The 26,702-nt window shown below is 46.2% G+C and overlaps 4 protein-coding genes and 2 long non-coding RNA genes across 8 annotated transcripts in view; 3 read left to right on the forward strand and 3 right to left on the reverse strand.

The window, feature by feature from the left end:
• LOC148395547 (uncharacterized) overlaps positions 1–10,140 on the forward strand; it is a 56,471-nt gene extending 46,331 nt beyond the window's left edge. The window contains exons 12-14 of the long non-coding RNA XR_015859450.1: positions 6,490–6,617; positions 8,575–8,621; positions 9,647–10,140. This is a non-coding gene — a long non-coding RNA (uncharacterized LOC148395547). The remainder of the gene's footprint in view (positions 1–6,489; positions 6,618–8,574; positions 8,622–9,646) is intronic.
• On the reverse strand, positions 1,568–6,595 carry foxa3 (forkhead box A3). Its single transcript, XM_088380931.1, has 2 exons — positions 6,228–6,595; positions 1,568–4,521 (listed from the first exon to the last, which is right to left on the reverse strand). Exons 1-2 carry the CDS (start codon positions 6,297–6,299, stop codon positions 3,277–3,279), a joined length of 1,317 nt encoding a protein of 438 aa, XP_088237057.1. The 5' UTR covers positions 6,300–6,595; the 3' UTR covers positions 1,568–3,276.
• On the reverse strand, positions 9,164–11,441 carry irf2bp1 (interferon regulatory factor 2 binding protein 1). Its single transcript, XM_088380932.1, has 2 exons — positions 10,144–11,441; positions 9,164–9,951 (listed from the first exon to the last, which is right to left on the reverse strand). The coding sequence occupies exons 1-2, from the start codon at positions 11,136–11,138 to the stop codon at positions 9,666–9,668; spliced, it is 1,281 nt and encodes a 426-aa protein (XP_088237058.1). The 5' UTR covers positions 11,139–11,441; the 3' UTR covers positions 9,164–9,665.
• A 261-nt stretch (positions 11,442–11,702) lies between these two features.
• Positions 11,703–13,138, forward strand: polr1g (RNA polymerase I subunit G). Its single transcript, XM_088380934.1, has 3 exons — positions 11,703–11,924; positions 12,011–12,152; positions 12,473–13,138. The coding sequence occupies exons 1-3, from the start codon at positions 11,840–11,842 to the stop codon at positions 13,071–13,073; spliced, it is 828 nt and encodes a 275-aa protein (XP_088237060.1). The 5' UTR covers positions 11,703–11,839; the 3' UTR covers positions 13,074–13,138.
• Positions 13,139–15,389: 2,251 nt separating this feature from the next.
• The window catches only part of LOC148395554 (uncharacterized), a 39,221-nt gene continuing 27,908 nt past the window's right edge, over positions 15,390–26,702 (forward strand). For both annotated transcript variants that reach the window (XR_015859351.1, XR_015859352.1), the window contains exons 1-2: positions 15,390–15,479; positions 16,279–16,404. This is a non-coding gene — a long non-coding RNA (uncharacterized LOC148395554). The remainder of the gene's footprint in view (positions 15,480–16,278; positions 16,405–26,702) is intronic.
• Positions 17,234–26,702, reverse strand: part of LOC148395555 (RNA-binding protein Nova-1-like) — a 36,091-nt gene continuing 26,622 nt past the window's right edge. For both annotated transcript variants that reach the window (XM_088380287.1, XM_088380286.1), the window contains one exon: positions 17,234–26,699. In XM_088380287.1, the coding sequence (XP_088236413.1) occupies positions 25,677–26,699 (1,023 nt within the window). In that variant the 3' untranslated portion in view covers positions 17,234–25,676. The remainder of the gene's footprint in view (positions 26,700–26,702) is intronic.

A 26,702-nucleotide genomic window follows, 5' to 3' on the forward strand; every position in this document is an offset into this window, starting at 1 on the left:
AAAGACTGTAAAACGACTTGATGCGTAGGCCGAAAAAGAATTTTTATTTTCATTCCGAGCGATTGTCAGCAGTTGATTGTAGTTTCTTAACTTGGTGGGATGACGGCAATCAATAAATAAATAAAAGTGATTAAAACAAAACATAAAGAGTTCAGTTGTGCTAGTTAGCTGGTCGGTTAGTTGCAACTCCTACTTGTCACCAATTTAAACGTTCATGCTCAAATTGAACGTGTTATATTTTTACCCAGTTATGGCGTGTGTGTGTGTCACTTCATGTCACCCATTAAGAAAGGGAGTGTATGACCCGAAGGCAGAACTGTAAATGCCGCTTTTCTCCTCCTCCTTTCCTACCCCTGCGGCCTCTCGTCCCTTTTCCCCCCCATCTTTCACTCTTCCCTCATCCTTCCCTCCCTCCCTCCTTCCATCTCCCTCCTCACCCATTCCTCCCTCCCTCCCTCCATCCCCAGAGGCAATAAGCAGAGTAAACACAGCATCCACCTAACAGGATCCAGGATGCGCCGTTTCATTTGCATCCTAGTGCCTGAAAAGGCACACACACTTTCTCTCTTTCTTGCACGTTTTGCCATTTCTTTCTTTTTAGGACTTTTTATCGCAACTTTTCCTTTTTTGTCTTCTGTTGGCTCCCCCTTTTTTTTTTTTCTCGCTGTTAGTCATTTAATGGCGTGCATGAGGGTGAGTTGTCTGTTGTGCCCCGAGGCGGCAAATATTCAACATGATGAAGTGTCGCCGGCGCCCTTTCTCTCTTTCTCCTCCTCCTCTACCTCTTCTTCCACTCCTCTTCTTATCAGTACATATGCAAAACTTTTTTTGCCTCAGGTCAATCTTCTTATTTAATTTTCTCTTTCTCGCGAAGTCAAAGTTGAGAAATTACATCATTTTGTTCCATGACGCCAATCTCTAATCATCTTTCTCGAATGAAAATTACCCGTCGCCCAAAAAAAAACAAAAAAAATTGTAACGTGTTCTCAACAAAAAAAACAGCACTTAATAATTTTGCTTTGAATAATAAGTTAAATGTAAATAAATAAGTTTGTAGCCACGGTTGACGAGCGAAATTTTCATCAATCCTTTTGTATGCAATAAAATTATTTTTTTATTTACTTTTTGGGCATCACAATGTTTGTTTTCAATGCTGCCACTAAAACTCAAAAGGAGATAATTTCAATCAATTTTGCAATTTAGCCATTCCGACGCGTCACTCATCTTTGCGCCGCACGTAGCCTCGTCGATGGCCGTTGTCAGTTGCGCCGAGAAGCCAAAAATCAGCGGCGTTCCTCCCCCTGCCGTCTTTGTTGACTCGGCGCCGGGGTCGTGCCGGGGTCAGGATCCGTGCGCCGACGGCCCTCGCCCAGATCGCTCTTTGAGGCTCTCAGTGTGAGGCGGCCATGTTTAGTCTGCCGCACGCCGCGTCCATTTGGCTCCGAGCTGTCTCAACAAGACGCATCCGACCACCTCGGTGGCTCTTCTGGGCCCACCATCGCTCGCAGTCCAAGATTTCTGCCCCCAAAATTCTGCATCCAAATATCATAAAAACACAACACAGCAGTTGCCCCATTTTAACCTTTTTTATTAAGAAACATGAATGATGGCCATCACACTGAAAAGAAGAATAAACAATATACGATAAGGACACTCGCAGTTAAAAAAAAAAAAAAGTAGTTTGTGAAAACAAAAAAGCGACCACGTAGCTTAAATATGACATATTTTCTTCTGTCATGTGACCTGAACGTTTATCATCCTTCACTTTATTGATAAGTGATCATGTGGAAAGGGGCGGGGGGACACTTTTGGACTGCAATGTGACACCTTTGGTTAAACTCAGATAGACCAACCCCCTCACAATTGGAACACACACAAACATACACACACACAAACACACACACTATCAGCCCACCTGGTCAGTGGGAGCTCCATAGTGCAAAGTACTGTATGTAAATCTCCCATAGTGCATCTCCCCCCCCCCCTTGTATTTGTAACTGGCTTCATACACACACACACACACACACACACACACTTGGATAAATGGTCAGGTCCGAGCCAATCCACTCTAACAGGTAACAAGGGGGCAATGAAATTGCGGAATGTTGTTTGAAATTCTTTACCACAGTTTACGTTGCCTCCTTCCTTCCCCCAAAATCTTCATACACCAATAATGTTGTTCTTCACAAAGAGTCCTCCTTCCAGAATATTCCTCTTCCCATTCAAGAATTTTGTCACACCAGAACATTTGTGTCCCATAACATTCCTTATTCTAGTCATTTATTTTTTTTAATATTCCAGAACATCCCCATATTCCGCAACATTTCTATTTCCAGAATTTCTTCTATCAGAACATCCTTATTGTAGAATTTTACCATGCTAGAACATTTGTGTCCCACAACTTCCCTTATTCCAGAATATTCATTTATTCCAGAACATCTGCATTCTAGAACATTCCTATTCTAAAATATTCCCAAACCAGAACATCTGTGTCCCGTAATGTTCTGTATTGTAGAATATTCAAACATTCCGAAACATCCCTTATTCCAGATTAAACCCAAAATGGTGGCGGAGGCAATAAAAAAAAAAAATTGTAACATGAAGCACAAAAGTAACACCTGAAGCACATGTTTGTAACTGTTTGGACAAAGCAGAATATAAGATATATTAAAATTTATTCCCTTTATAAATAAATGCAAATACCCCTTTTACACACTCATACACACACACACACGCACGTACGCACATACATTGCCACTATTTACACTTTCTACAAAGTCCATCGTCATCGCCGTCATCAACTTCATCATTGTGTGTAACCAGAGAGTCTCCATAAGGGGGGGGGGGGGGGGGAAACGTGGTCCTTCAAAACATGGCTAGCGAAAGCTGACCTGGCATTTATTCCACATTCTTGATGGCCACCAAAAGGTCCAAGTTCCAATATGTAGCAAGTAGTTAGGGCTAGTCGTGCCATTACTGCAGCGTAATAGTTTACTAGTAAGATTTAATTGCGCACCAGTAGGTCAAAATTGACGTGGGACAAAACCTGACTCAGCATTGAAAAAAAATATGAGCGATAGTTGTTCTACTACTGCACTGTTGGGTTTATTTCTGTGACTGTTCAGCTAAATAGTTTACCGATAAGGTTAGAATTGTCCTACTACACGGACATTTAAATGGATCTCAAGGGTATGGAGTACAGTCTCAGATGGCTTTCCGTACGAGTCGGCCATTTTAGAGTCTGTTCAGAAAGCCTCCATCTTGTATTGTGCTAGGTTACGATGCGTTGAGCACGGAGCGGCTGTAGAGGGTCTGGTAGTAGGCACCAGAGTCCATGGCCGCCGGTCCGGGGCTGTCGTAGATCTGCTTGGCGGCCACGGGTGAGCCGCTAGAGGTGTAGCTGTTGTACGCCATCACCTGGTCCTGGTAGGACTTGAGGTCCATCTTCTGCTCATTGGACATGAGGTTGGTGATGGAGAAGGGGTGGTTGAAGTTGTAGTGGGGGTCCAGGGACTTGAGGGCGTCGTTCTGAAGGTCCATGTGCTGGCCCATGGCGCCAGGTAGGAGGTGGGTGGACTGGGAATGGAAGATGGCGGCGGAGGAGGTGGGCGGCACGGCGGTAGGGGCGGGCGGTGGGGGCGGGCAGTCAAGCGGCACCAGTAAGGAGCTGACGGCAGTCCCGCAGGGCAGCGACTGGTCGTCAGACGAACCCGGGTGGGAGTTGTCCGAGTGGGCCGAGTCAGCTTCGTCTGAGCCTCCGCCAGCCGGGCTACGGTCGCCCAACGCGTCGCCCCCCTTGCCTCCATCCTTCCCCGCCTTCTTGGACAGCTTGTCATCGATTTTGAAGCGTTTCTGGCGTCGTAGGTAGCAACCGTTCTCAAACATGTTGCCCGACTGCGGGTGCAGAGTCCAGTAGGAGCCTTTGCCCGGTTTGTCTGGCGAGCGGGCCACCTTGACGAAACAGTCGTTGAAAGACAACGAATGGCGGATGGAGTTCTGCCAACGTTGCTGGTTCTCCCGGTAGTACGGGAACAAGTCCATGATCCACTGGTAGATCTCGTTGAGGGTTAGCATCTTGCTGCCGCTCTGCTGGATGGCCATGGTGATGAGCGAAATGTACGAGTAGGGCGGCTTAGCGTGGGTCAGCGAGCGGCGGTACGGCTTGGGCGGGATCTCCTTGGGCCCGGCACGGCTCAGAGTGGCGCCCGACGTGTAACCCAGCTGGCTCATGGACTGACCCATGTTCCCGTAGTGGGACAGGGAGCCAGGGGCGGCGCTCGGGCCCAGCTGGGTCAGCGAGCTCGAGCCCAGAGAGGGCGCCACTGGGGACAGCGGCATGTGGGCCGGCCCCGAGCCCATGGAGGCCAACGGGGAGGTGCTGAGCCCCGAGCCGGGGTACGCCATGTTCAGGCCGCCGCCCCCACCGCTGCCTGCCGGATTAAGGTTGATGTAACTGTTGATGGGCCCCATGGAGCTCACCGAAGCCAAGGCGGCGTTCATGCTGCTGGGCGAGGAATACATCTGAAACACAGACAACACCGTTTTCTATTGTACTTTTCCTCATTAAGGTGAGCTATTATCTGAGCCGATTTTTAGACCCGCTGGTCAGTAATTTTTTCAATAACTAATTGATCACACTGGTCAAAAATGTTTGTAAAATTTTGTAGATTTATTTGTTGTTCATTCTGAATCTACCCTGTTTCTTCTCTAACCCATCATGTTTGAATTTAATTTTTTAATGGTAATATTTGAATTTAACAATGCACTAACTTTTCCTTTACAAAAACTTTAAAAAGACAGGATTGTGGGTATTTATGATCACTGTGTTGGATGTGCGCCTTTGAGGGACGTCCATCGCGTAAGGTTTGTGGCCATTTTGTATTTTGCTGCTATTTTCTTGAATCCACCCAAAATTGGACTACCAAGAAAAATAAATGTATATAAATTGAAAGGTGTGAAGTTTTTTGGGGGGGAAATTGTGAAGGAGTCTTTTCGTGAGTGCCTTCTTCTTCGCGTCAATGCACAATGAAGCTCTCAGTGCGCGCGGATTTCACACTCACGCGTGAACGTCAAAGTGCGTAAAAAGCGCGTCACACTGCTCCCGCACGCAGCCCCCCCCCCTCACTTTCCTCGCCGTGCACGGAAAAACGCAAGGAGCTCCCAAAAATTTCGAGATGTTTAAAAAAAGAAAAAAAAAGAAATGTATAAAGATGAGCTATAGTATTTCACTTGAAGTTCGAAGTGAGAAAAGTTGAGCCCTCACGCGCACTTTGGGTTAAATATTAACAACGTGGTAATTTCATCAGAAGTTGATTACGTTAACTTTTAATTTAATTATCACTTCTACTTGAAACTTTTGTGCGTTTGAAATACTTTACAGGTGAATGCGTCTGAATTTAAGTTTTCTCCCTTAAACGAAACTGCAATTACGTCACTAAATGGGAACAATTCATCTTTAAAAAAAAATACACAATGTTCCGATTGGCACTGTGAAATAGAGATTGAATTATTTTACCTTTGTCAGGTAAAAAATACTTTTGGCGTTTGAAATAAACTTATTTATGATCTAAGGAAAGGTAAAATAAATATAAATAAATAAATTGAAAATATACCAAGTCAAGTTTAGTTAGGCCTGGAAAACGTCACGTATTTTATGTTGTTTTTACCTATAATGCAAATTAAATTCTTTGTACCTTTCCTGTACCATATGTAGGCCTATTTTATTTTTTCTTTATTCTCCGGCATAGAAAATACTCGTCACTTTTTAATCTGTTAATTTTAGCCTGTATATTTTTATTTTCTGTGTATTTTATGCTGCTCTTATATAAGGTTTTGTGGTGTAATATGTTTAGATATATTTGTGTTCTTTGGGGCCTTTAAATTAATTTTAATTATTGACTGTTGTTTTGACATATAAATGTCTGATTATTAATTTTTATGCGCTCTTTCCAGCCTGAAAAACGTGTTTAAACGCAGCTATTTTTTGGCCCTTAGCTCTAGTTATAGCTCATTCTATATTATTTCATGATATATAATTTCGTAATCTTAATTTGAAACACTAAATATAGCCTATGGATGAAAGTAAATGAAGCAATTGAGCAAACTGAAGTTTTTTCCATTAGTTTAAAAAACACATCTTTAATCTGGACAACACCAATAAGAGGTAGGTGTTTAAATTTTTGGAGCGGTGTTGGTGCAAAGTAAAATAAAGTGTTCCTTGTCCTCACCTCACTGGCCTCGCTGTAGAAAGTATTCCACTCAGGTAGGTCGTGGGCTTCCATCTTCACAGAGCTCAACATCCCCACAAAGAAACACTTGGAGAACTGGACGAGCTACTCGCACTTTTTTTTTTTATTTACACTTTTTCCTCCGTTTGAAAAAAAAAAAAAGTTACGCTCCTCGGCAACACATTAAAGGAAAAAAAACAATCCGCTGATATGGAAAAGTTGTGTCAAGTAACTAAAAGTTCATCGGCCCATTGTTTCCCAGCTGTTTGCAGACTGGAGGCCCGTGGCGTGACGTGCGGGCCCGGAGAACGCTGGGTGTCAGACGGGACGTGAGGAGAGCAAAAAACGGCGTGAGGACTACCGCTAGCTTCATTCTCACTCCTTTATAAGGTACAGTCCACTCCCCCACTCGCAAGGTACAGTCCACTCCCACTCTCGACAGACCCACTCCCACCCCGCTCCCCCCCTCCCGTCCTGCACATTTCAATGTGGAGCCAGTCAGGAAGAAGGCTCGCGCAAAAAAGGCCGATGTGGCCCCCTGGCGTGCTGTTTATTGGCCTGGTCGGACTGGCGGCCACCCCGGTTGCAGCAGTACCCCGAACAAAAAGCCCATTAAAAGTTAAGATAGCAGCATTTAAAGCGCGCAAGTGAAATCAAGTTAAAAAAAGTGCGCATGGGAAGAAAAGTTGGGGGGGGGATCCGTCAGTTTGTGGCCCGAGGGTTGGAGTGGGGGTGGGGTGTATAGAGGAGGCGTGAAAGTCGTTAATTCCCGCGGCTGTCACCTTCTTGGAAGCTTTAACACGTTGGCAAAAAGGAAGACTTTTACAAAGCTGCAAATTTGCCTAAAAAGTCCCATAAAATCAAACGAAATCACTCATGCACATGCTTAGTTATAGGAAGTTTATTAATAAGAATATTTAGAATGCATGCATGATGCGTCTCAAGTCAAGAGCAATTATTAAATAGCAATTATTAAATAGCACAAGAACAAATAGAATGCTGAAAATGAAAATAAATTAGAATTGAGTGGTCGGTTTATTTCAAACTGCTCCCTAAATGAAAATATAAGAATTGGAAAAATGCAACATTTCTAATGCGTAATGCCAACTAAAATCATTTTCATGGGGTTTTCTTTTTGCATATTAAAGAAATAGAAACATTTCATTATTTTATGTTCTTTGGCCTTTTGCTTGCATTTTCTTGCGTAATTATCGCCAGTACAATTTAAATACAAATACAAATTTAAATATAAATTAACTCACCTTACATGTAGTATTCTAGTTGGCCAACATGATAGAATTACGATGCGAGAATTATTTATTTTATTTTATTTTCAATCCTTATTAATGTAATGTATGCGCAGGGCTGGAATACACAAGACAGCCGGGCGTGTGCATGTGAATGGCGGCCGTCTCAATGGACATGTAATGACGCGCACGCAGGAGGTCGTCGGCGGGGATTAATACAGCAGGGAAAGGGTCGGGGGGGCTGGGGGGGGGCACACACGCTTGCACCTGCTGCATCAAGGATAGGAAGGATCAAGGGGAACACCTCTGTGCGTGCGTAATGATGTAATTACAACAGCTAATTCTGTTAGTGACGTCATCTACGCAAGGAAAAGGCAACTTTTAGGAACGACTAGAGAAATAATTGGAAATACTCTTGGGAATTTTGATAAACGTTTGAGAAAGTACCATTGAATGTTTTTTACGCATCAGCTTGAAAGCTTAAATGTCGTGATATACATTTTTTTTCTCCATAAAACTTTTTTTCTTGTATTAATAAAACTTGCCAAAAGAAAAGGCTTGGAAAAAATATTTTAAAACTCCTTGTAAAAAAAAAAAAAAAAAAACGGTACAACGAAAAACGACTTTTTCAACGACTGTTCAAATTAAGTACTTGATTTCAAATTCGCATCTGGAGGGTGTTTTGTGTGTGCGCGTGGCCTCCCTGGTTGCTTTCCTTTGCATGTCAATAGTCCCTTCGTGGCACATTAGCACGTGCATAATTGTCCCCACAAAGGCGGTAATGAGTTGACACTTTAGGAAAGCCACTTCCACGTTCATTTCCTCTCGCTGCTTTTCTCCTTGAACATGAACATCAGATTCAGCAGTACGTCACATCATGGCGATTCAGTTAAGTGCGGTACAATATATATCACTCAGCAGCTCAACGGCGACGTCTAGTGGTCAAAATTATATGGAGATCGTTTTTAGAGCCCATGCGACTGTACAGTACAAGCTGAGCGCGTTTCTAAATGATTATTGATATGGCAATTGTTATACAAAACTCAAAGTTTTCCCGCAATAACTTATTTAAAATGAAATAATTTCTGCTTAATTGACAGACCTCATGATGAGATGATCCCAGTCAAGATGATGACCTCTGCACCAGGTCAGTGGATGACATTTAATTGAAGGGATAAAATAAACACCCAGACAACTGTGTCTTTTTTTAATCTGGTTTATTCCCCACTGGGTCGTTTTGTACAAGAAGCGGCAGTCAAAAGACGAAAGAGCAGATTGGTCGTCACCATGGCGACGCCGCGAGGAGGCGGGACACTTCTGCACAAGGCACTTGTCTTACACCGTTAGCATTAGCATATAGCCGTATAGATTGTATACACATACATTGGCTTTGGTTTGATTCGTCTGTGCGAGGAACATTCTGGTTCTGCAAAAAGGAAAAAAAAGCTCCAACAAACTACTAAATTACTTTTTTTGAAAGAAAAAAAAAGACAAACTATTACAAAAACAAAACTTGTCAGTAATGTCGTGCAACCGTTTTAATAACAGCTTGTAAATTGGAGGATTGCACTTGAAACAACCAGGAACCTTCTAAAAGGAAACACTCGTTTGTCTTCTACATTCACCCACTGGCAGGCAGGTCACATGACACAATAATTGTGTGCGTCCATTGATTAATTGCTTGATGAATGTTTTTGTTGTCTTTCTGTTAGTGAGGCAAGTGGTGCTGTATTTCTTTGGGGACATTTTTGACTGGCCTTGATGACAAGGAACTACATTGAAGTGAGTTGAGGAGCTTTATTGAGACAAAAGTAGTGCTATGCTGCCATCTTGTGGCAATTAAAAAAGATTGAACAGGTCATCTGTCTTCATGCCTTTCAATCTTTGTGAAGGGATGTTTTGGCTGGTCCATACAGGGAAACCATGACTTGTATCTTGAGTGGGATCACCCTTGGTCTCCCATTTTTGAGTGGACAATTTGTCCGATCCACACAATGTCAATGCTAGAATTAGTTTGAGCACCGTAATTTTCGTGAGGAAAATAAGAGTATTCTTGATTTTCTGTCACTAACATGCGCTATCACCCTACGTGTGCACTTGGTGGCCCACGCTGAGGTTATAACGAGTAGGAGAATCATGTTTGTGTGTTCCACCTGCCTGCCTTTGTTCCAGGTTGCCACAGAAACCATCATCACGTCTCCCGCTCCTTCTTGACGGTGACGTCGCCGCTCTGGGCCGCGGCTCCGTTGGCACCACCGCCAGGCCCCCCTGGTCCACCGGGCCCCGCTCCCGGCGGGGCGGCTGACGGGGCACCCCCCACACCAGTGCCCAGGATTGTGGACACCTCACCCTGCATGAATGCCCAGGGGGGGCTGTTGTTTGACGTGTCCAGCGGACAGCGCTCACCGCTGGGGCAGTATACTTCACCGTCACCCCGCCGGCTCTGGATGTACACTCTGGTGCATGGGAAGCAGAACCTGTACGTAGATACATACAAAGTAAATACATAAATGCAACATTATACTTCCTTTTTGCATGTTAGAAAAGTTTGACTGATATCGTAGGAAAAGGATGCATTTCTAAATAGGCTGATCATTTTTATTATCTTTTGCCTACCCCTTATCGACAATATATACGACATTAAATATAGTGTGTTGGTAGATACATACCTGTGTCCCGGCACAGACGGACATTGTACAAAGTGTGTGTCCTCCAGCCGCTCGTGGCACAGCGTGCAGGACAAGGTGCTTCCGGTCAGGCTGCTGGCGGCCGAGGTGGAGCCCAGTTCGGACGCGCCGCTGTGGGGCAACGCAGCGGCGGCAGTGGTGGCCGCCTCGGACGAGCTGCCGGACGACAGCGGCTCCCCTCCGGCGCGGGCGGTGAGAGGCCGCGGCTGCCTGGCCGGGGACGACGCTGGCTTGGGGCTCGTCTGGCTAACTGAGGCCGATGACGAGGGCAAGCCGGCGCTCTTACTGGAGCCGGCGTGGCCCTGGGTTTGCGACTTGGGCTGGGACGAGCTCAGCTCCCGTTCGAGCTCCGGCGTGATGAAGGGGGCGATGCCCATGCCGATGCCCAGTTGGCGGCGGTTCATTTCAGCCAGCACCGGCGCCGGGAATATCATCGGGCTGCTCATAGGGGCCGTCCTGGCAGTCAGGCCCGCCGGCATGCCCGCCAGCAGCCCGTGGGGGATCCCCGCTATGCTCTGAGTCACTAGATTCGGGGGTATGGCCGCCCCGATCATGGGTCTACGGCTCCCACTGGGACTCTGGCGGTTCACTTCTTGCGGCGGCTGCCCGTCGCGGTGCAGCCCGTTCGGCGGTACGCGAGCGGCGGCCACGTTGCCACTCTCCCCTCTGCCACCACGGTCAAAGCGCTCACCATGCGACCGCTGGCCGTCTGTCGCCGGTTCTCCGCGGCCGGGCGCGGCGTGCTTGTGAGGCGAGGGTCCCGGTCCAGGCGAGCGGACGTTCCCGTCCTGCATGCCGTGGCTGCGCTTCAGCTGCCGCGCGCTAGCGATCAGGAACTCAATCTGGTTGGCGCCCTCGTAGTTGACGCAGCCGCGGCACACCACCTCGCTAAAGTCCCACACCACCGTCCAGGGCATCTTGGGCAGGTCGCACAGGTAACACCACTGGCGCCGCGAGGACGAGGAAGGCGATGACATGACGGCCGGACAGCGAGCCAGCGGACAGGCGAGCTAGCCGGCTAACCCGAGCTAGCACACGTTAGCTAACTTAACCTATTTATCTAAAAAGTTGCGTTAAGAGCGCTATTTGCTAATTAGCTTCTATTTCAACTGTCTCGGGCACGTTTGGGAACAACCACGAGCATACCATCAATACAAAGCGAGATAAAACTTTGTTGATTTGGACGATTTCTTCCACACATACCCAATTTGTTTACCCACTTCGGCCTGTTCTTGACTGCTGTCAACCCGCTCTTGCAAAAAAAAAAAAAAAAAAAACGCTTGGAGCGTTACCTAATGCTTTGGGGTGCATTCTGGGCGATGTAGTTTATCAAGTCGCGCTCTTTCAATACAAACCAACGCATCACGTGTGCTAGTTGGGCAGTTGCAGCAGGAACTTCTGATAACCGCTCTCGCGATATTTCCATGATTTGCGCAAAAGCGCAGCATAAATGCGTAATCTGGCGTGGTGCATTGTGGGTCATGTAGTCTATTTATTGGACCTTGAATGCGAACTGATTCAACATGTCTGGTTATTGAACTACAAACATGGCTGACGTTGTGCGGTACCCTAAGGTCACAGTTCAATTGTGGCTACACGCACATGTGCATTTACCTTTTTAGCACGCACCCCAGCAAATACAGTTTGGAAGACTTTTATGTAATCTATCAATATTAAAATGCCTCGAGATGTTTCATCCTCGTCGAGCGAGGACGAAGCGGATAACCCGCCCGCAGAACCGTCGTTAGGGCAAAAGGAAAGCGGTAAGTTGGCACTTTCACATGGATAGCTCCTAAATTTAAAATGTGTTTAAATGTATTTTACGAGGCGTTGAATTATGTTTTGACAGAAAAGAGCAGCAAATATCAGTGTCCCGATGACTTCGTGTGCTTCGACCACAAGCCTTGCCGAAGCACGCTGACTGAGCGCTTGAAGAGAAAAAAGAGCGAACTTTGGCTTATTAAAGCCCCTGCCAACTTTGATCCACGATGGTTTGTCGCTTCTTTAATTGCTTTGTTTTTCCATTTTTCACTCACTTAGGTCGCATTAAAGCTCCAAAGAAATAGTCAAATCAATTAAAGGACCGTCAACAAATTAGGACGTCTTAAAAAAGGCATTTGTTACTTTTATTGCCATGACCTGTCATGGACAAAGAAACTTAAAAGATTCGTTTTTTGGGTGAATAATGCCCCCTCCCAAATCTGTGAGTATGTAAATCTTTGGTTCTTGCATCATCATTGTGATGAAAATCTAAATGCTTACGGAATACTATTCTCGTATGAAGCATAACTCCTGGATTTTGCTTTCGCAGTTTACAAGGAGCGAGCGTGAATCTTTCCGGCTTTCAGACGCTGAAGCTTCCTTCTGCCGCGGACGCAGGAGAACGCCACGGCCAACATGTCTACAACATCCTGGCATCCAGTCACTGCACCAATGATCTCCGCTTGCTCACCACAGATTCGTCATCGCCGGCGGTGGGGCCCGCCTTCTCTGGCATACTGAGTGTGAGTGAAAGCTACGGGGGCGACCAGATGCCACCCTGCGTCGTCCACGCCTCGCCCACGCCGGCCATCCCGGCCGGACTCAAACAGAGATTCCAGCCCTTCGGAAGCAAGACGCCTACCACATCGCAGGAGACACAGGTTGAGGACAGGAAGAGAAAGAAGAAGAAAAAGAAAGACAGGAAAATTAAAATAGAGGAACAGGAGGAAGAAGTGATGATCAAACAGGAAGTTGAGGAACCTGCCCAGGAACATACCGAGGGAAAAAGCAGGAAGAGGAGGAAAAAGGACACGGAAGAGGTGGCAATTGCGGAAGTGAAGACTGAAGTGGATGCGGACGCTTTTTACCAAGAGGACGGCTTGGCAAAGAAGAAGAAAAAGAAGAAAAAAAGCAAAACAGCTGATGACTAACTGTCATCAGCTCAGACTGAACTTTGATTGTGCTTTTTTTATTAAACAGAAGAGTCCAAAACAAACATTTATTCTCCATCATGTTGTCCATGTCCACTGACTCTTGGTGACATGTGTGCTGCACGTGCAAACTCTGTACAGGAATTGAACCAGGAACCTCTTGACTGTGATGCACACATACCAACAAGTGATGCCACAAAAGAAATATAATAAGTGTGTATTTTCATATCTCTGTGTACTTTTTTTAGCCCACATATGCGTTAGTTTTAAAATTCTCAAGCACATCTCAATTCATTCTTAGCGTGGCCAGCAGGTGGCGCCAGAATCCACCTTTTCCTCCAGGTGGCGCTACAGCTTCACAGTTCCTCAACCCGTTAGTGTGTGCTTCTTGTGTGTTTTCATGTGTTTAGTTAAGAGCGTATTGGGCCTTGTCTTTGCACCAGTGTGTGGTCCTGACTACTGAAAAGCTCCAGCATCTGCTCATGCGGGGATCGAGACCGTTATAAATGGACATGGCACACATTTTTGAGATTTTGTTGGATTGCTACCAAATTTGAACCGTTACAAAAGCTGGGCTGACTCGCCATAAAACATGAATGACTTATATATTGGCGGAGTTTAACTAGTTGTACTGTGTCCCGCTTTTCGACTCAGTCTTCAGACTGCCGTTTTTCTGTACATGTACGAATTTTGGCAGATGAATAATAAATGCAGCTTGGAAGTTTGTCTGCGACGTGTTCGGACTGCTGAGCGGATGCTGAGGCCTTTGCTGGGCTCAGCTGATGCATGGAATAGCAAGGGGTGGGGGAGTTGTTATATAGAGGTAATGAATTGGCGAGCCAACCCCCCTTCCCCCATTCCTCCCTCTCACTTTCTTTTATTTGCAAACAGCAGTGCACATCGTTGCAGCTCGCCTGCGGCAACGGGAGCGTTGCTATGGCAATGGGGACCTGCCAAGGACCAGTGTGTTGGTGGGAAAGTGTAGGTGTGTGTAGGGGGGAGTCACCAATGTCCCCATTGGACCAAAAATCTGCGTGCAGTGGACCACTATGTGCATGAAAGAACCCTAACCCGTCTTTTCACTTTTGAACACACCAGAAGACACAACAGTTCTCCGTGTTGGTGTGTGAGGCTGCGGCAAACATCAGTAGTCGTTCCCTGCTACTGCAGCAGCAACTTGATGGCCTACTAATGTTGTGCCCCCCTCTTTATGTCTGCCCCCCCCCCCCCCCCCCCCCCCCCAGCCCACTCACTTACTGACTGTAATGAATATGGCCCAGACCACCATTCAGTACACGCTCAAGCACACACGAAGACGAAAGACCGGGAGTCAATCATGTCAGCTATGGCGATGTCACGGACACAAGTTCAATGTTAAATCATTTTATTAGAAACAATATCATCATAAATGTGGCCTGACTGAAATTAACCAGTATCACAATGAAGATCAGAAGCAGGAAATTGTCTCCAATCAGGAAATCGAAATTGAGCAGGATAAGGAAATTGAAAGTGACCCATGATCAAGTACAAGACCAGGGCCTGGTTAAGCATCAGTAGATTGACGACCAGTATGAGGATCGGGACCGAGTCTTCAAAATCAGAATTCTTTGTGATTGCCTGCAGACATTGAATGTGTTGCCAGGCTGTGCACCCGTGTGTGTGTGTGTGATCAGTCAAGAGTAACATATGTTCTCTAAGCAGCTCCCTTTGCAGCTTGCTGCTGTTGCCTTGGAAACCACATCACCACGTACCCCCATTGTGTGGACCTATTTGCTTGTGTGCGTGTGTGTGTCCTTTATGTGTCCTTCATAGCAGATGCATCCAGGCAAGATAAAACATTCTTATCTGCCCTGCTGCCTTGTTTTAATCCACTCAGACAGTCAAATCTTAGACTTGTCTTAGATTCATTCTGATTAAGAGTTACTCCCATTAAACATTGTCGAGGTTTAGTTCAAAGACCGTGTGTGTGTTTTTGTTTGTGTTGCAAGGGTGGGGGTTTGGGATGTTTTCCCCTTTGCTGCTTGATGGACAGTGTGTACTATTATTATTATTATTACTATTATTATTTTATTATTATTATTATTTTATTATTTTTATTATTTTATTATTATTATTATTATTATTATTATTATTATTATTATTATTATTATTATTATTAGACACTCGCAACCTCGAAAATATTCCCCATCTAATTGAATCTATACACACGTGAACACTTTTACAGCCATTCAAATAATTCAATTCGTCGAACATATCAGTACACACATTTCCGAGCTGCCCGTGAACGCGTCAATCACCAGGATGCACACACAAGCTGTTGCCGACAGGTGCGTTGATGGTTGGAAACAACACGAATGACGTTCGTCGTAGCATCTTAGCTAAGCTAATGTTCATCAGACAAGTCGTGTAAGTTGAGTCAAAACTTTGTATGTTAACTGTACATATTTATGACAAATGAATTGGTAACATTATGAAAGTGTGTCGTCACTAGTCAACTGACAAAGAGACGCCCTTTTAAATGCATTTCTTGGTTCATGGGCTCATGTACAGTCCTCGTTTGTTTGGTCTCCACTTGAGTATTTGTTAGGTTTATTTGTTAGCTGTAGTTTGTTTCAAATTGTTCCTCGTTCTGCTTTAGGTTTATTCTGTTTTACATTCAGTTTTGGTTTGGGTTAAAGTTTAATTTGGTGAGGTAAAGTTTAGGTTCATCATCTTCATCGAGGTCACGTGACTCAAGCAATAGCGTTATTGCTTGATTGCTCTGCAGGGTGCACGTACAGTAAGTTACCAAAGGGGGCGCCATCGTTGAACTAAAACATACAACTTACCTTCCCTTTAGCTCTTGGTTTGCTGCTGCTGGTCCCGCCCACATGAAGCACCCACTGGAAAAATGATTTAGTACAACAAACATTTATTTGTACATCATATTTAGCACACATTATAAACATTCTCATCACCTTTATTTCTTACATTGCACAACTTTAAGATCACTTGTGAGCTTCGGTTTTAGCTGCCAATATAGCGCTTTAAGGCCACTTGTGTGAGTTTAATATAAACTATATTGCTTGTTTAATGGCTTTATTCAATGACTATAACTGAATTTCACATATTATTATTTTAGCAGTTGTCCTAACCACTATTTGACTGTGTCACCCCTGAATTAAATTAACAAAATGACCTTAAATGAGCGTTGATGTGCTTGCAGAATCAACAAGAAGCATCTGACGCCAATTCGGGAAGCAGAAAGTGCTCCCATGAGGCACTTGGGCGTGATTACAGCTCGACATAAAAAAATACCATGTTGGGCATGTTGAACGCACCGCATCTCAAAGTGAGTGTCAACAAATGACTTTGCTTGTTCTTTGGATTTTTGTGACATTTGTTCAAAAACATTCATAACACTCATTCACTTTAACAGTCAGTTATTATCAAATTTGAGATGTTATGGAGTTTTATTGCTTTTACCTTTTGCTGTCAACTATGGTTATCTTAAAATTCCACTTAAATCTTTGACGTCCCTCTGCATTTGAACAAAAACAAACGTTTGTTAATGACAGTGTATCTAATTAGATCTTTGAGCTAGACCTTCAAACTTTGGCACATCCAACACTCTGAAATCAAAGAACCTACGTGGCGAATATTGAATGTTTTGGTGGTAATTAGTAGATGTGAGACAGTCAAAAGCAAGTGTTTCCCAAACGGCTTCATCTTCATGGACAATAATTATGAGGAGGACCTTTTAGTTGAATATTTAAAATTCTAAAATCCTGCGGTAACACTCTACGAGCGCGCCTTGTCACCGGAGGAGCTTCTTTATCTGGCGGATGAGGAGGAAGGAGGAAGAGTGTGGGAGGAGGAAAGTGACGGGAGGTTGGTCGGACCATGCTGTGAATGAGGACTCCGTTTCCCAGAAGGCTTTGCGACAACTGCCGGAAAGAAGCCGCTCGGCCGATGGCATGGAGAGGGGGGCGGCTGCAGGAACCCGGCGTGTTGTGGAGTCATGGCGGATGTTGGCTGATCGGATGGCTCTGGTGCACAGGAGGATTGTGGGTAGATGGATATGTCAAGAGGACGGACGGACGGACCCTTCTGCGTAACGGGCCCCCCCCCCCAACCAGACCACCTCCACTTACCTGTGGTCACATGACTAAAAATGCGACTTTGCTTCAATGGTTTATTGGACCATGTACAAATCAACAAAACTTGACAGCTTTGCATGGTCACAGAATAGCATTCATTGGTCCACGAGCGGTCGCTGGACGGACGTCACAGAAAAGGGTACCTTCATCATCATCATCATCGTCATCGTCCAGCCCCCACAGTTTCATTGCACACTCTCACAGTCACATGCAATGGTTTGAAGACAAAAAAAAGTACATGAGCTCACGTCACAGACAAAAGTAAGCGGAAAAGTTCAATGTAGGTCGACAAAGAAGCGTCCGCTCGCTTCCTCTGTCGCTTGACATTCTTTCCACAGCGTTGTTGGTCTCGTTTTGGGTTGTAAACATTAAGTTAGTAGTGTCTCTCTCGCTCTCTCTGCGGAGAAACGATGCTATCGATTGACGGCTGGTTCTGACAAAAGGGCGGACTGGTCTTTGGGCTCGGTCGGGAGGAGACGCGCTAAAATTTCTTTTCAAGAACTACGACAACACCCTGAGAATCGGCAGCACGCCCCTGACTTCGTCTTCCTTCCTCCGGGCCTCTACCGGCGGCTGGTTGCCGTGCAACTGACTCCGCTGTAGTTGGCATGGAAACGGGTTAAGGTGGACCTCGTAGCGCCACGTACGCCAATATGAACTCTAGTGTAGTCTGCAGCTCCGGGGGAGGACAGCGCCGAACCCTGACACCTTTCCACCAAGCAGTTTCGTTTGGGAGAGATTGTTCTGCATCTTGTAGGCGGGATCGCCTTACGTAAGTGCTCCTACGCAAGTCATGGCGAGGAGTGCATTTTGAGCAGGGTAGCCTCGACTTCCCTGTTCGAGGCAACCTCCTGAGGTATTTCCAGGCTGGCTGAAAGACAAAAATTCCCTCCAGTGAGTCTTCTCCTGGCAGGAGATGCCCATGAATAGCTCACCAGAGAGACAACATCACTAATAAAGCCTGATCCAGATGACCGAGGCCCAAAGCCCCTGGAGGGACCTTGTAGCAGTTACTTCGAATAGCCGATCTAACCTAATTGGCTCTTGCTCCTTACCCTGACCCCAACCCTACACTGTGGTCCATCACAGATCCATACTTCCCTCACTTATGAGTAAGAACTTGAGCTGCTCATGCATCGTTTGGTCCCGTTAAAATAAATTGTGCTGCCATTGCTTTGCCAGCTGTCTTTGTTGTTTTTTTGTCAAGTGTTCAAGCTAGCATGCTAGCATAAACCAAACAACCGTATCGACTTTGGTTCAGAGTACCGAATTTGGTTCTGGGACATGCCTAGCTTGTTGTCCGACACTGCTTAGTGGAAAGTTTGTCAGAATGTTGCGGTCGATAATCTCGAGGTTAGTTTGCTGCAGCTGAAATTTTGAAAGGCAATATATCCCAGCAATTGTTGTCCTTTTCGAGGATTAGACTGAGCCGGTTATTGTCTTCATAAGGAAATACACAGGTCCAACTTTGTGTCGATGGAGCTGATTGTTGTACAAGATTTTTGTCTTTGAAAGAACATGCACGAGCCGATTGTTGTCCTTAAAGGGACATTCATGGAAGTCGATTGTTGTCCTATATACGACGTACTTTGCATAGAGGGGATTACTGAAAGGGATGTAAACGAAATTGCTATCATTGTCTTTAAGTGGACATACACTGAGCCGATTGTTGTCCTGTAAAGGGCTGTTTTCTTCCCCAGGCCTGCAGACGCGTGAGCGCATACGGTGCCACTAGTAGTACAGTAGTATGTTATCAATGGAGAACATCATATGGTGCGCAGCAGCAGCAGCAGCAGTGGAGGAGGACAGTGATTGGTTGATTTTGGTTTGGTCAGGTGACTTTGAAAGGTGGTGCGGCTGTGGTGGATTGATTGGTGGTGAGTGGAGGGTTTCGGGGGGCGGGGTTATGGACAGTCAGCTGAGTCAGATCACATGATGGTCACATGGTTGGCAGCTATAACGACGTCAGGAGCTTCCATGAGGGGTTATGGAAGCCTGACTGGTTTTAGCTTGTTGGTGGACACTGGACACAAAACAAATCCCCATCCCACCCTCAGCCATTCATCCGTCCATCCATCCATCCAACCTGTCCTACAAACAAACACACGCAGGCACGCTCAGCCCCTGATGTGTTAAAGTGTGATGATGCAGAGTGTGGTGGAAGGTGAAGAATAAGACAACAGAAGACAGGTGATGCTAAAATGAACATTTATAATGACTGCTGTTGCTGTGGCAAAATAAGAATCTTAGAAAATGACCTCATATATCATATAATAATAGTAGTAGTTATTATTAATATTCTTATTATTAGCACTAGATGGCCTTCACTTCACTGGTAATCCACAAGTCAACAAACACAAACTCACTATGTTGTTTTTCTTTTTTTTTGTCTCTTTACAAACACAATGCTACAGTTACATTTAATATTCAATACTCTTTTTTTCTTTTTTTTTTCTTTTTTTTTACGTCAGCTCATCAACGGTGTTAAAAAGCAACCACTACTTGGATACTAAAAAAACCAAAAAATATTTTCTCTTCTTCCAGTCGTTCCCTTTTGACTCATTTGTTTTTTTTTTTGTTTTAAATGAGTTAGGAAATAAATAGCTCGTGTGTGTTTGGAAATGGGGCGACGGGCAGCATAAAATCAGGGGGGTGGAAGTCAGAGAGAGCCATGCGGTGAAATGAACAATTATTGTCACTGGTGGTGTTATTAATACTTTTGATCATGTGATGACGTGGAGGAAGAGGATATGTGCTGATGGCTGGCTGGAAACCCGACTGTATTGCACAAAGTTAGCAGCGCCGCGAGCCAGCAAAAAAAACTAAACGAGTGAAGTGATATGTCTTACGAGGGGGGGGGACTTCATAAACGGAGGGGGCGGTACAGCAGCTACGACAAACACGACTAACAAGAGTACAGCTAAAGTCTTTATGCTGCCCCACCCTGTACAAAGAAAGTTTATTTACAATGACAACAAAAAGGGTGAAGAAACAACTTTTTTTTTGTATGATTAAATTCCCTTTTTTGTTCCCCCCCCCCCCCTTTTTTTTTCTTTTTTTCTGTCCCCGATGATGAGCCAAAAAAATACGGAGCCTCGGACATGAAATGGAGAGCAAATGTTTTAATTGTAGCCGCAATGCCGATATGACCAGGACACAAAACGCTAATATATATAATGTGCGCGCAAGATACAAATTTATTAAATTAGTATTTTATTGGTCACAATTTTGTATTTTGTGACTTTAAATTAGTATGTCGTGTTCGCAAAATATTAATATGTGCCCACAACCGTGCACAAAATGAAAAATATTTAGCAAATTAGTATTGAGTGGCCACAATTTTGTAATTTGTGACTACAATTGAATATTTTGTGACCACAAATTAGCTTTTTGTCTTGCCCCTGTAGCTAGCAGCGATCAATTATTTTCACCATGTCATGTCTGGGGCTCCGCAAAAAAAAAAAAAAAAAAAAGAAATCAAGAAAAAACAAAAAGTCATATCAGCGAGCATTGCACAGTCTCACAGAGGTTTTTTTTTTTTCTTTTGGACTTATGGAATGGAGAGTTATTGTCCCGACAGCTGGAGATGAACACAGGAGGAGGCAGAGGAGGAGGAAGAGGAGGAGGAAGATCAATAATAAAGTTCATGAGCGAGCGAGCAAGGGGTGGTGGCGTGGTGGAGAAGAGGAGGGGGGTGAAAATCAGCTCCAAAGTCTTTGTCGTTAGAAAAAATGGGGGAGTTTTCAATCTTTTTTTTTTTTTTCAACAAATGGAGCGAAAGAGGAGACAGAGAGAAAGGGTGAGGAAGGGGTGACAGGTGCCCCCTGACACTATGGCACACGATCAATGAGGAGCTCCACAGCTGAAGAACAGCATGACAAGAGTTAGGAAGCAGCTGGCGGGGATGGGTGGCTCCTCGGACGGACCTGGGCCGGGGACGGACGGACGCACGGACGAACGGAGGGTAGGGAGGGTTAATCCTGCTGGAGGAGGAGGGAGTGGTGGGAGGGGTGGCGGTGGTAGTGGTGTCGTCATGTGATGGAGGGGGGGGAGGGCGGTGCATGCTGACTTCACGGGCTGTCCCGATACGAGAGAGACGCGAAGCTCGGAATGATCGGTGGCACCCTTTTTTTGGGGTGGGGGGCGTCCTCAGGAAGTTTGGCACTGGTAACGGAGAGAGGAGCAAGAGGAGCAACGTGTGTGTGTGGGCAGTGAAGTGCAACAAAAAAAGAGGTCATGAATGAAGTCCCTTTCACACCAACTTTTCACCCGCGACACACAATGGAGGGCCGAAGTCTACCAGCGCATTTGCGAGTCAACAATGCTAACAAAAGCAGCAAAATCCAAATCATGAATCTTCACTTTCTCACTGCTAATCAAAGCCAGATTTTTCCCCAGCTCACTCCGCTGTGTGAAGGTTCCCGATACGGAATGCGAGGTTGAAGTCAAACCCCCAAATTTTGCCGGAATGCTTCCTTTGAGGACAGTGGAAAGTTGAGAGCGAGGAAATTATTGATGAAATGACCAATTTTTTGGTGAAAATTTTGTGTGAAAAGGGCTTGGTGTCTGTTTTGGGAGTAAACAGGCTACACACACACAAAATGGCAATTTGTCAGTTAGTGAAACACAAACGAGCAAAATAAACCACAGAAGAAGAAAAAACAGGAAACAGTGATATGACAAATGCAGTCGACACTTGCTGGTGTTTCAAAGTGGTAGTTTTGAGAGGGGTGATTGGTGGCAAGTTTTTTTTTTTTGGGTGGGGGGGGGGGGCTTGTGGGTTTGACCAGGGTCCCATAATATGTGTGGTAAGAGTAGAAAGTAGTAAAAGGTCTTTTTTTTTTCATGGAAACGTCGCAAACATCTAGTTAGCATATTAGCATGCTAGCGATAAGGTGACTGTTGCTGGCCGCTCACAAGAGCGGTGGTGAAAAAATGGCGTGAAAAAGAACGATTAGACCGAGCATGCACGGCACAAACTGTAGTAAACGTTCCCCGATTCCCCAGCTTGGCCCCTGGCCACACGAAAACTAGTGCAAATGTCTTTTTTTGTTCGAATTTGACAGGAAAGGGATGCTTCATCGTAACTTAAATACTGCTTTGAGTTTGTTTTAGGCAGATTCATCAAGAAATTAATCAAATACTGATTTACGTTAAAAAAACATCAAAAAGTGAAACGGCACGGAGCGTGTGCAGGGACGCACTGGTGGGCCGAGCTCGAAGTAGACGTTAGCATCCATGTTAGCGACGTAAAAAAATAGCAGTGATTTGGGACTTTTGGGGATTTGTTCTCGGGGGTTTGTTCGATGTTTTTGTTGATAATGAACGACACAAAGTCTAAAGTGATTTTTTTTTTCCATTTTTTTGTTGTCCATACTTAACGTCATGCAATATACACGTGCAAAAAGTTAAACATCGAGTCCCACAAAATACATCTTCACTAGAAAAGGGTTTAAGAATGCGATGGAGTCACATTATTTTTCCTCTCCATATTCCAGCATGGTAACGCTAAGCTATCCCTCTGTTTTATTTATTCCCTCAACCGTTGCATTTGCGAAGCGTCCAGGCTAACACTGATGAAGTGCTTCCCTGCTTTTGATAGAAACGATTTAGAATATGCGTCATTCATTTGGCACTTTTTCACATTTTTCCTGGTATAAAAAAGTACTGTACGTCTGCGATATCAAATCAAAAAAAAAATTTGGCACAGCTTTGAGAAGGACTTATTTTTTCTTGAAACTTGCGCTCGATATGTGTTTTTTTTTTGTATGTTTTTCAGTTAGCATTTCTTAGTAGCAGCATTTCCCCACCAACACAAAAACAAAGAAACAACCAAACTACGATCAGTCGGGAAAATAGCGTCGCGACGGGAAAACGGACGGGACGAGACAACACGTATCCCTTCATCAAATCAAATGAAGGGGCAGAAGGAGGTTGAACGCACAACACTGCCCCCGCAGGAAGTCCGCAATGCTGCATGCAAATCTGCTAAAATGCTCAGCGAGTCACCACTCAGCTGAGATGTCTTCGATATCGTGAACCCGCAAAAATCCGCAAATGGCTGCCCTCACCCCTTCCCAAAAGCGTTATAATTGACTCAAAATGCCACAAGTGGAGAAAGACCTGGTTCTGTCTAACTTGCTTCGATTCTTGACACCTAGATGGCAACAAAGCACTAGTTGTGTGCAAATAAAACTCCTAAATGCACTTCAACATAGCTCCTTAAAATGCCACAAGACGGCAGCAGTGCCTAAATGAAATTCCTCAGCCCATTTCAGCGTAGTTCCTAGACAGCATATGGCGCCAAAGTAATACTTTTATTGCTTTGGCCTGAGCGCAAAAACAGTTCATAATCACAGAAGATAGGGAAAAAAAAATCTGCAGATTCCCTAATCCGCCAATATGCAGGGCTTCACCGTTGTCCTACAACAAGCTAGTGGAACGGTCCCATGGTCGCCATGACAACATCTACAAGAAGAAGAGTGAGACCTCCTGCTTGACTCATCAAAGATCCTCAGCAGCAGCAGAAGGAGAAGAAGAAGACGACGAGAAGAGGAGGCATGCATCATGGCCGCCGCCCGTGGAGCGATGTGGTAGGGGCACGTGGGTGGGCGGCGTCGGGATGGGGGGGGGGGGTGTTTTGGGGGGGAGTGCGTGAAGATGGAGTTAAAGATGGAGTAAAGAAGCCTCCTTACCAGACAGCCTCGCCGGCTGGCCCAGCGGCGCCTCCGAAAGACAAACTAAGGAAGAGGAAGGAGAGGAATCCCCACTCGGGCACGGTCGCCGGGGTGAATGACTCCAACGCACCCCCGCTGCTGACTTTTTACATTCACTTCAATAAGACCTTTTTCGATTGTTTGTAAACAATTAGCGCCAGGGGACTTCCGGGTGGCAGAAAAGCGGGCGACTGACTTGAAATGAAAACCATCTGAAATTATCCTCGCGAGGGTCACGGGCATGAGGAAAAACTATTGAGAGTGTTTGGTTGTTTTTAAATCCAGAAGTTTGCTTTTGGAGCTAATGTTGCCTCTGAGTCATTTAGCAAAACGGCTAGTATGCTAGCTAGTATGTGTGTTGCCATTTTGAGAAAGGAGGACACACTTCATGTAGTAACAGCAACAAAATACCGCTGATAACCTAACCGGTCGGTTAAAACGAAACTTTTTCACAACGGTGTCAACCCAGTTCATGTTCGAGAACAATTTGGGGATTCCCGCTTAACATGGAGCTGACATCGAATTATGCTGATTAATCCGCTAGTCAAGCAATAATTATTTGATATGTCTTAATTTCGAGCCATTGACGTGGTTTCATTCAATCCTATCCGTCCTTTGCCACCCGGAAGTACGTGTGACATCATGGGGAAATGTTCTATTGTTTTAGGGAAATTGCCCCCCCCCCCCCTCCCCCACCCCTTCCTGGCTCCCACCAGACGTTCCGTCTTTTCCCCAAGGAACCTCCGCCGATTGACGCCCGGCTCTCCATATGCCTTCCGGAATATTCATACTGTGTATAATAGTTGATATTTCATATTCGCTAGTGTTCCCTGCCATGCAAAAAGTCGTCCAGTTGCGTCCCCTCGCTTCACAGTGCATTAAGACAACAATTCAGTGTACTCCGACCGTAAAAAAACAGACAAAAAAAAAAACAACAGCACAAAAGAACGCACAAACAGAGCACGCCAGTAACCGCTGCCACCTTCGCCGCCTGTTTTTCAGTAGTTAGTCCCCAAGTGCTTTTTAGCCAACAAGGACTCCATTTTATGGTTTAGCGAGCGCCAGGGAGGATAAGCCGGGTCAAGATAAGGGGGGGGGGATGCTAACGAGCAGACCCCTAACATAGGCGGCGCCCCCTCCCCCCGGCTTAAATAAGACATATATTACACTATGTGGCGTTAGCATTCATCTGCAGTCCAAAAACATTAAATTAAAACATTTACATTCAACTCCTCTGATAAGAATAAATAGCGATGATGTCGTCACGCCGCGCAGCACAGTTTCGCTCGCTACGTGAGGTCATCAATGTGGGACGGAAGATTTGGGGCAGGGGTGGGGCTGGGGTTAGGGGGCGGGTGCATTTGTTCTGCCGTACGCACACCTGTGCAGTCACGGAACCCTCACGAGGGGGGAGGGAAGGGGAGGGGCAAACTGAAACCCTGCAGGAGGTGGGTGGGGAGGCTGGGGCGGCTCCCCTCCCCTCCCCTACTTCCTGTCATTCAGCGTGTCCACAGTACGCAAACGAAACAAACATCTTAATTTACGCAACAAAAAGGAATAAAAAGTCCGTAAAGACGTTAAGTAATAAAACTTATTTACATTTTACATGTTTGTTTTTTTTCGTCATCCCAGCACTTTTTTTTCGAGGGGGTAATACTGAGAAGACGACCCAGAGGGGTTGAAAAAGAACAAAAGAAAAACGCTCTCCTCTCCTCTTCCCTCTCGCGATTCCTTGTGGGCGTGGTGGGTTAGCCCACCTTCTGGGGATTGGTGGCACGCACCCCCTGCTCGTAGGTGATCCTCTGGCTGATCAGGTACTGCGCCGCCTGCGTGGCCGCCTGCGATCCCGTGATGGTCACCTTCCTGTTCCGGGTTCCCGGAATGAACTCGCCCTTCTTGGAGATCTGGATGCGAGCGCCGGTCAGCTCCTGGTACTCCACTAGCGTCTTGCCGCCCTTGCCCAGGATGGCGCCCACCAGGTTCTCTGGCACGGCGATCTCCACCACCTCCTTGGCCCCTTCCGCCAGCTTCTCGGTGGCTAGCAGCGAGGACGCCACCAGGGGCGAGGTGGCGCTCAGGTACCCATTGGTGGCCCCGGTGGCGGCGGCCAGCGAGCCCAAGGAGAAGCCTCCCAGTCCCGCGGCCTGGTGGGCGGCGCTGGTGGACGCGTCGCTGGCGTAGGATGCCAGCAAGTTGGCGGCGGCGGCGGCCGCGGGGTTAGCGTTAGCCGCCACGGCAGCCAGTACCCCCGAGGCGGCGGCCGGGTTGAGCCCCAGCCCGAGAGAGTTGGTATTGTAGCCGTAGCTGGCCAGTGTGTTGAGGGCGGACGTGATGGTGAGCAGGTCGTTACCCGACAGGCTGGACATGGTCGTGGGGAATGCGCCCACCCCGGCCAGACCCGCTTGGCCGAGGAGCGAGGAAGCCGTAGCCGCCGCCGCAGCGGCCGCCGCCGGCATGACCTCCGCCGAGTTGGCGTACGGCGAGCCGGTGGGGTTGGAGTTGGCCACGGGCCCGGTGATGTTGGAGTAGGAAATGTTGAGGCAGGACGAGCTCTGCGGGTCCTCTTGGATCTTCTGCACGATGATCTCCACCGCCTTGCGGTTCTGCTCAGGCTCGCCACTGATGGTGACCACGCGCTCCTGCAGGTTGATCCCTTCCGGCTTCTGCGACAGCTGCACCCAAGCGCCCGACTGCTCCATCACCGCCTTGACGGTGGCGCCGCCCTTGCCGATGATCAGGCCCGCCGTGCTGTTGGGCACGATCAGCTTGGCCTG

Source organism: Syngnathus floridae, chromosome 7 (genome assembly GCF_059516105.1).
Source record: "Syngnathus floridae isolate MCC-2025c chromosome 7, RoL_Sflo_1.0, whole genome shotgun sequence".
In the NCBI taxonomy this organism is placed as follows: Eukaryota; Metazoa; Chordata; class Actinopteri; order Syngnathiformes; family Syngnathidae; genus Syngnathus; species Syngnathus floridae.

What these genes read in the sequence shown, in the direction of transcription:
- foxa3 (XM_088380931.1), bottom strand. Translation starts at nt 6,299, where the DNA reads ATGTTGAGCTCTGTGAAGATGGAAGCCCACGACCTACCTGAGTGGAAT. An exon ending in TCTACAGCGAGGCCAGTGAG is followed by an intron (nt 4,522 to 6,227) that starts GTGAGGACAAGG and finishes TCTGTGTTTCAG; the next exon opens with ATGTATTCCTCGCCCAGCAG.
- polr1g (XM_088380934.1), top strand. Translation starts at nt 11,840, where the DNA reads ATGCCTCGAGATGTTTCATCCTCGTCGAGCGAGGACGAAGCGGATAAC. An exon ending in GTTAGGGCAAAAGGAAAGCG is followed by an intron (nt 11,925 to 12,010) that starts GTAAGTTGGCAC and finishes ATGTTTTGACAG; the next exon opens with AAAAGAGCAGCAAATATCAG. An exon ending in GCCAACTTTGATCCACGATG is followed by an intron (nt 12,153 to 12,472) that starts GTTTGTCGCTTC and finishes TTGCTTTCGCAG; the next exon opens with TTTACAAGGAGCGAGCGTGA.
- irf2bp1 (XM_088380932.1), bottom strand. Translation starts at nt 11,138, where the DNA reads ATGTCATCGCCTTCCTCGTCCTCGCGGCGCCAGTGGTGTTACCTGTGC. An exon ending in CCGTCTGTGCCGGGACACAG is followed by an intron (nt 9,952 to 10,143) that starts GTATGTATCTAC and finishes ATCTACGTACAG; the next exon opens with GTTCTGCTTCCCATGCACCA.